The 8,908-nt window shown below is 36.3% G+C and overlaps 1 protein-coding gene across 1 annotated transcript in view; it reads right to left on the reverse strand.

Moving 5' to 3' along the window:
• Positions 1 to 8,908, reverse strand: part of ICE2 (interactor of little elongator complex ELL subunit 2) — a 26,530-nt gene that overhangs the window by 2,490 nt on the left and 15,132 nt on the right. Inside the window, exons 10-13 of the mRNA XM_009330045.1 lie at positions 8,265 to 8,394; positions 2,644 to 2,728; positions 2,500 to 2,550; positions 1,182 to 1,440 (exon numbers count right to left, since the gene is read on the reverse strand). Of these exons, the coding sequence (XP_009328320.1) occupies positions 1,182 to 1,440; positions 2,500 to 2,550; positions 2,644 to 2,728; positions 8,265 to 8,394 (525 nt within the window). The remainder of the gene's footprint in view (positions 1 to 1,181; positions 1,441 to 2,499; positions 2,551 to 2,643; positions 2,729 to 8,264; positions 8,395 to 8,908) is intronic.

Here is an 8,908-nt window from a genome sequence, read left to right on the forward strand (position 1 = left end):
CTCCCCCATCCCACCGGGGGGGGGTGGAGCATGAGCAAGCAGCTGTGTGATGTTGTTGAAGTTGCCAACTGAGGTTAAACGACAACATTTGGCATTCTGTCTAGCCATACAATTATCCCACACCTAGAAATGTAAAAGCTCTGACAATATTTTTTTTGTGTGGCTGATTTGCTTACCTCTCTTGTCTGCATGACATTTCAGGTATCGAGTATTACAGTTGAGTGCTCATTACCGTCCCCACAGAGGAAGCACTAATTTGGATCCCTCTCCTCTACCTGGCTACTTATTTTCACTAAGCTGGTTAGAATTTAATATCTTAGGCCTCCAAGACATGCCAGTTTCTGCTGAAATAGCCCAACAAGTTCAAAATTTTGAGATCGGGGGGAAAGACAGAGGGACAAATGGAGATGGAAGTGGGATTGAAAAAAACAGGAAACCAGGTTAAAATGTCCTTCCTGAAATTGTTTGAAGAAAAAGTACATCAACAAAAAGCACCATCACAGAGGCAAAATTAGAAAATCCTTATAAATGCAAATATTGTATCTGTTTCAGCTGTACTGCAAGCCTATAAATTTAAAAGCTTTTAATTAAGCCAAATGCTACATTCTTTTTGCCATCCAAAAGTATTATTAGCTCACATTAAAGATGCAAAACTTCATTTTGAAAGAATTTTGCCATCAAATGGGGGGGGGGGGAAGTGTATTTAAAAAAAACCCCAACACTTAATGTATCACAGAGAACTACAACAAAAGCTTAATGGAATAGACCATGACAGTAGAATTCACCTTACCTGATTTTACCTGTCCACAGTTGTGCTTTAGATCTGCAGTCATCAGAGAGAAAACGGCAACTCTACAGCATGAGTCCTACAGTCTACTTAAGAGGCCCACCCTGGTGCGGAGATGCATCTTGCAAAATATTCCATTTCCCTCTGTTAACAGCACAACGAGCTTAAACGTTGTTTTTCCATACTGTAATGTTTAAAGCTAGGTGAGATGAATCTCACCTGAAATATTTTTTCAGGAAAAAGGCATTCCTATTCTTGGTAGTGGATCCAGAACTCTAAAGGGTCTCTCTGACCCCCAAAGGTGACAGATAAATATATCAGCTATATATTCAAAGGACTGAAATTGATTATTTCGAAACTGCTAATCTGCTTTTCCATCAAGTGTGATACTGACCTTCTGTTTCCACGTGGCTTCCTGGGGTGCAGGGGGAAAGGTGCATGGAACTCTTCCATGATTCATGTGATAGGGCAAAGGGAGGCTGGGATCTAGTGGCACCCAGGGGACCGAAAGGGTGGCAGGTACAGTAGGCAGATCACAATGAGCTTTATGTAAGTTATATGATGCTCTCGTTGTCTTGTCAAGAGAACTCTTGTAGATTCCAACGGATGAATCTCCTGCAGCATGAGTCAATAAATAAGAGCCCTCCTGCAAACTAAAAAGATAAAGTTCAAAATGAAAAATATTATTTAAATGTTTTTATTTTGTTTCATTTGATCAGGATAGCTACTAAGTTCTTAATGCAAAAGCAAAACATCTTTAGATATTTACTTATCAGTCCCTGTTTAATAAAAAGACTATAGACAAAACCCACAAATTAAACTGTATTGATAAATACATACTAATTTATGTGTTTATAATGTATTCATAATGTACTAATTTATCATCAATGTAAAGATTGTCATCATATTCAACAAAACATACACTGAAAAACATCCATATTTGGCAGACTAATTCTTTAACCAGCGCCTTACAAAGCATAATGCATATATGGACACAGACACAAGGAACAGACATGCTTTAAATACATGCCGGATTAATCAGGTTTTCAGGAAGATAAATGTCAACCAACTGCCTGTATCAAAAATCTTAGTCGCAAATCACAAAGCTACAGAAATTATCAAGTGCGGGAAAGCTCTTCTGTAATTCGAATTAAGAGGCTTCACACACAGTGCCAGAAACCTGCTCCACATAAAAAATTGAAAGACACTTGCAGACCGAAAGCCTTGAAGTAGCTAAATAAAGAAAGAAAAGGAAGGAGCAAGAGAAAGGTTGCAATATGCTGTTTTAAGTCAAGCTAAGCAGAAGGGAACACAAATAGTATTATTTCTACAGATTAAGCAAAAAGACTAACAAAAAACAGAAGTCCGAATTTTAAATGTAGGCCTACATACATAATATTACAACTGTCTCTTATGAACTCTTTAATCAGCTCAGAAGTCTCCAGTCTCCTCTCTCAAATAAGTGGTTTATAAAAATCAAGTTCTTATTCTTTTGCATCACTTATACAGAACCTGTAATCCTAAGCACATTTTTACACAGTACTGCATTATGCTATGCTACACCTAAAAGAATCTGTAAAATATTTCCTGTATCCGAAGAAATAAAAATCAAAGCGTAGACAAGCGTTCTACAGAAGAACTAGGATGACCTAGGTAATGTTGCAAATAAATACAAGAATGAAGCACTTGTATGAACAAGAATGAGCACTTACTCAGACACTTTCTTCAAAATGTGATGAAGTATATTTAATGAATTTGCAGGCCTGTGAAGAAGAAAAAAATTTACAAAAGTAGTAACTTGCAACGCTTGTTAGGGTTTCCAATTCATTGCTAAAAAACCTACTAAAAATACTCACTTAATCAATCCGAGTTTTTCTCTTAAAATTTCTGGAGAAATCTTTTCTAGCATAATAAGCTTTGATGTAAAAGCATCAATACGTCCTGAAAAATATTAATTCAATTAATACACTAAAAATAAAAGAGAACAAATGCAAAAGCATAATTTGCAGACCTAATGCATTTTAAAAGGAATAAAAAATTTTGCTCTTTCACAGCATAGAACAGTAAGAAGTATCTATCAATGTTGTACAATAACAGAAAGTAAAACGTATACCTGCTTTAAGTACAGACATCTGTATTTGGGCTGTCTTTCTAAATCAGGGAGATGCCCATCATTCCAGCAAATCTTACATCTTGGGTGATGTCTGAGATATCCAACCTCATTTTGCTATGGCCTTAATCTCATCAGTTAGTTTGTATCTTCTCAAGTTCTTTTGATCCTTATCACTAGGCTTCCTCACTGGACAGATCATGAAAGTTTATCTTTTACAAGAAATTTAATATACTTGTTTTTCTATTCTGATACATTATACAAACAATTGTGTTATTTGATTTTCTGGGGATTCTGTACCTTTGTCTCTTGATTTTTTTCTTCCCCTCTCCTGAAAAATTACAATTTACAATTCAGGCCTTGTTCATGGCAAATTGTTAAAGACTATTTGTCCTTGACATAGCTAGGAACAACAATTCAAAGCTCTCCTCATCACCTTTTTAAAGTAAAGGCTGACAAGAACAGTTTAGCCACGTTTTCACTTGATAAGCAATAAAGATCATTAGCATAGCTTGTACACTGATGTGGTGACCGTGCCTTACCTTCAGGTTCTCTCTTATGTTGAGGTTTTCATAGAAATCTGTTCTATTCCAGCTCCCACAAGGAGGATGAGGAGAAGGCAGCAAAATAAAATACGACCTACTCAGTGGAATTTACTGCCTTACTACAAATCTGCTCTCATAGGAAGTGTAAATGCTTCAGTTGTACAGTTAAAACTGCTAAACCAAAGCGTTTCACATTCCAAGCTAAACATTACTAGCAATTTGTTATGTGATATGTAAGACCACCAACTAAGAACGCTCATTTTTAACAAATTTTTAAAAAATGCACCAGGACAACTGATTTCTTTTAAACACTGTACATTTGTTACTTTTCTTGATATCAGTATTTTGTGCAAGACTAAGCAGCTAGATTTAATATTCTGCATTGCTGACTAGAGGAAAAGAAACTCGAAGTCATTATAAACACAGATTTTTTTTTTTCCTCCATTCCTTATCAGCCTCTCCTCAAATCAGAAATTTCTCCATTTCTAAACTCATCGACAGCACAGCTGAGAAAGAAATATCTATGAACTACTCGTACCTAATTTATATTACTGTATCTTATATTTGAGAAGTGACTGATTGAAAACACTTGACATTCAGTAAGTTAGCCATACAGTAAGTACTTCTTTCCAACCCATTTTCCAAATAATCTTTATTTAAAGGCCAATATTATCCTATTCAAGTGAAGGTAAACTATTCTTTTTGTAGTATGTTTTCTTTAGGCACTTAATGCAAATAAGTGAATAATGGTCGGGGTAAAATGTTCCTATTAATCAGCACAGCTTATCACAACTTTATTTACTGCTTTGATCAAGTACAAGTATCTTATTTTGGAAACACGTCACAGAGATTACTCCCTTTGCAGATGCAGGATTTCCTATCTGAGTAGCAAGAGGACTTAAATCAACAACCAAGCAAGGTGCTCTACTAGCAAGAGGAGGACAGCACTCAAGTTTGTTTGATGATATCCCTGCTTTTGCGCAAACAATCACTACCTTCTTTGACAACATACAAAATAAAAAATTCAACTTAATATCACACCTTGCAATTTCTTCAGGAGGCCATAGCTACACTTCTGTTTTCTTTCTCACCTCCTGAGATGGCAGCACTGCTGAGTCACTGCACCGAGCTACGAGATTCCTCCCTCAGCCACACAGAGCGATACAACACTTAAAAGCAATGCTGGACAATTATGGGGCACAGACCAAGGTCCAAAGAACTTTCCATCCATACTTATTTGGCAATACAAAAGATTGTTGAGACAGTTTTTTCAAGACCCAAGAACTCCTAAGCAATTGAACACTGAGGTCTGCTCATGCTCAAAACTTCGACTTCAGAGGCTTCACTTTAGATCTATACAGTCTCAGGACTATCTGAACAGGAATGCAAGTTGTAGGTACTGTGTTAGTAATCACAGTTTTCAAACAGTAGTTCCATACTTCCACACTCATACTGTGGGGTAAGTTTAAAAAGAGCAATAAGTCTATGGCTCTACTATGGTTGATTTAAAAATTCCTTTATTATAAGACATGATATTTCACTTAAAATAATTCAAATTATAGCATGATCTGAGAAGTCAAGTCTGTCTTTCTGCTTATACCAAATACATGATAGCAGTAGTCTTCTTACTTTCAGGTATCAGATTAATGAAAAAGAATGAGACATTCACCCCGTTTTAAGTTGTCTGTAATACAGGGATATTGTCACCCTTAGAGAATTGTCCCTGAAGTTTCAGGACAAAGCTTTCTGTCACAAAGAGCCATCTAACTAAATCAGGACATTTGCAACATTGTATTTTTCACAGCTCCCCAAAAATACAAAATGAAAGGCAGAATTTCACAGCTACGTTCCAATATTTCTCAACGAGAGCAAAAAGAATCCTTAAGTAGAATACGATAACAGTTTCCTATTAAAAGCTGCAGTAGATGCTCTTTCATAAAACGGATCATTTACTTCCACATATGTCTTCTTACCTACCTCTATTAGAAAGTACATGGCGGTACCAAAAATCTGCAGTCCCCAATTTGCCTACCTGAATAAATCACATATTCTGTCAGTATCAAAAGTTGGTGACATGCTGACAGTCCAACTCCGTATTTGTAGCAGACTACTACTTTTTTTTTTTTTTTTTTTAAAGTGGTGGGAGGGGACCTGCCCCACATGCCCGGAGTACTAATTTACTGTGCAGGACAGTGACAACCCATACAGTAATCCTGTGCTTCCTCGGAGCACGCAAAAAGAGAACCCCTGTGGACCCCAGGGTTTGCTGCTGGAAGAAGCACATCCAAGAGCTGACAAAACAAACACCACTGGAATAATCAGTGTTTCTCAATGCCAACGACTTTTTCTCCCAAGCAAGTGAAGAGAGACAGCATGTCGCAGGCCAGGCCGCTGAAGCCTGCCAGCCGAGGGCTCCGTGCCTGTCTCGCGGCCAGCAGGTATCTACGAAGGAGACACTGAGGAACCTCTGTATCAGAAGGGGATGGCTGTTTATGCCAGAACAACTCCTGCAGCGTGCAGCCTGCTTTCTCCTACACTCCTGAGAGCCTCTATAAAAAGGGGTGTTGGCTGGATGAGCTGCCTGCAAACTTCTGCGCACAAGTCATACCGTAACTGATGGGAGATTAGATAGACTTGCATTCTTTCAGTTTGTGTACTTTGTAAGCAGATTAGCCCTCTCTCTACAGCTTCACTATTTCCTCACACTGCTTGTGACTCTGGAAACGTTAATAAAGATGTTGATAAAATTTCCTACAGGGGGTTAAATTTCAGTGCAATTCAATATACAATTCAATTCAATATACTGCTTGTTTAAAAAAAAAAAGATAAGAAATGCTTCAGGACTGTACTTTAAGATATAATTAGAAATGGAGAACTGTGTACGTAATTATCTTTGTGAGGATATTTTTTTAGAGAAGGGAAAAAATACAGCAAATATTGCTTTTAAAATTTAAAATTAGAAATATAGTTTCCATTAACTATGGACAGCAGACAAAGATAGCTGTAATCAGCGAAACTATCACCTCAAATATACTAAATTTCACATAAACCTTATAATTCTATGATAGGATGCAAAGTTTGTATGTAAAAATTAGGAAAGAGAGAACTCAGCATTTCTAAGACAGTATTCTGATGTGAGCCACCAACAGCAAAAGTGTAATTCAGTGCACAAGTGGAAAGGTTAGGCAACCACAGGCCACAACCGCTGCCATAACAACCATAAAAAACAGAGAATCTTTTCTACAACAGGAAAGCGAGGCAGTTCCCACTGCAGAACATTCATTCACTGTACAAATGGGATCACCTTCACTCCGTAGCAAGTGCCAAACATATTCCAAAATGCATGTTGACTAACCACTTTTAAAAAATTATTAATTACGGGATAATTGGTATCAGAGAGCTCTCCATATACTAAAAGGGTTGTTAAAATAATTTTTTATATGCATCATTTTCATTTCTCTACAGAACATATGTATCCTAATAGACATAAACTTTCCTAACATTTAAAATGTCATTGTACAAACATGAATACAGCATTTTCTACAGGACATTTGTTAGTGAAACTTTCCGTAGAACGCTGCATTCCTACTGTGCTTGGTTTATGTGATTTTTGGATAAGTGGCCTTTACAAGTAAGATAGGCTTCTGCTAACATTTCCATGCTTTTTATCCCTGCTTTATTGCGTTTTTATTTTCCGTGCTCTGAATTACAGCTGTCATCTCTTCTACACGAGATTTGTAGTTTCCTGCTTCATTCTCACTGAATGTATGTTATTTCTCATTCATAGATGAAACATCCCTTTGACAGGGATGTTTCAAGTCGTATCACATATCAGGAAATTAAATTTCATGGATCAGTTAGAGACGGACAACTGAAAACCTGGAAAATGTGTTTGTTTTAAGTAAGATCATCCAGTGTTCAGACTCCTGAGGAATATCATAGCTATGGAAAGAAGTTTTCAACAAACTTATGCTAAGTATTTTTCTTCTTCCTGTTAAGAATTTCATTTCTGCAAAGCCAGAAAATTATTTCCAGGACCTTAGATATGAGACACATGTACATTGTTTTCAGAGCATGCAATTTCTCTTATTTCTGAACGACAGAACTTGGTTTAGCCCTGTCTTGCTTGTTTTTCCTCATTCTCTTGTATCTTATCTGTCTACATGTCATCAGTGTAGAAATACAAACATTATTGCTTGTTTTCAAAGAAAAATAAGTAACATTTGACCTTTTCTTATACTGCAAGCTCAAAGGCCAAAGAATCAGTATGCTCTGAGCCACATATCTGACCCTCTGTTCGTCTTCTATTTTGTTATGTAATAACAAATTTATTTAAAATTATTTCACAAAATGATAAGGTATATTTATAGCTCATATTTCATCAAGAAATATTTTTATCACCTCTGCGATAAAATAATTCATGTTCCATATGACTCACTAAAAAAACCCAAACAAAAAGCAACCAACAAACAAAAAACCCCAAAACCAAAGATACTTTAAGTCATGAAGATTACTAACTTCAGAGAACTAAATTCACGCTTACAGACACATTTGTCTTTGAAAGGCAAATAAATGCAGTTCTTGAAAACAGAGATTACTGGATGCTATTCACCTAAAACCAAAGTTGAAATATCCTCGTTCATCACCCAACAGAAATTTTAGACACAGCGCTTATTTAAGATAAAAGTGAAAACCAAAGTTAGAAAGTTAAAATAAATAAGGACATATGGAATATACATTTGATAAGTATTTTTCTCTTCTGTTATTGTATGAATATTCAGACAGATCTGTTTCTTAAGCAAAAATCAACACATGAACTTACCAATATAAAACAAGCATTCAGAATGCAACATACTCTCTGTCCACAACTGACATACTTCACTTTCTGTAAGAGCTTCAACACCGTAATAGGCTTGGTATTCTAGTTTTGGCAACAGGAATATTGGAGTAAGCTATAAAAGTGAAGATACAAGAAAAATCAGCACTTGCTGTCCAAAAAATGTCCACAACTGAACTACATTTTGTAGCTGATAATCATCATAGTCTTCCACTACAGCTGAAGCAACAAAGACATTTCACAGATTTGGTGTGATGGCTCACATTCTATGAAACCCACAGTACAAACTTCGGACTACGGAGACTCTACATAGAGGAAGGTGAAATGGACAAAAAAAAAAGCAGCCTAGGCAAGTTTTTACAAATAATAAAGCTTTGCCACTAAGTAATTTTTCCATGCAACTAAATTAATTTGAAGTTCACACTTCTGTGCTCTACTGCCCTCTGCAGGAATTTAAGAAAAAATACATTATTATATTTCTGATTTGCTTATTATCAGTGGAATCCTGCCATTTATTCCCCTTGTCAGAATCTTGCTTGAAATTAGAACCTAATGCTTGGATTCTCATTTGAAATCAGAGGCTAACCGTTGCACGTTAACACTAACAGAGAAAATATAAGCATCTTCTC

The sequence above is a fragment of the Pygoscelis adeliae genome, unplaced genomic scaffold (assembly GCF_000699105.1).
Source record: "Pygoscelis adeliae isolate BGI_AS28 unplaced genomic scaffold, ASM69910v1 Scaffold298, whole genome shotgun sequence".
Classification (NCBI taxonomy): Eukaryota; Metazoa; Chordata; class Aves; order Sphenisciformes; family Spheniscidae; genus Pygoscelis; species Pygoscelis adeliae.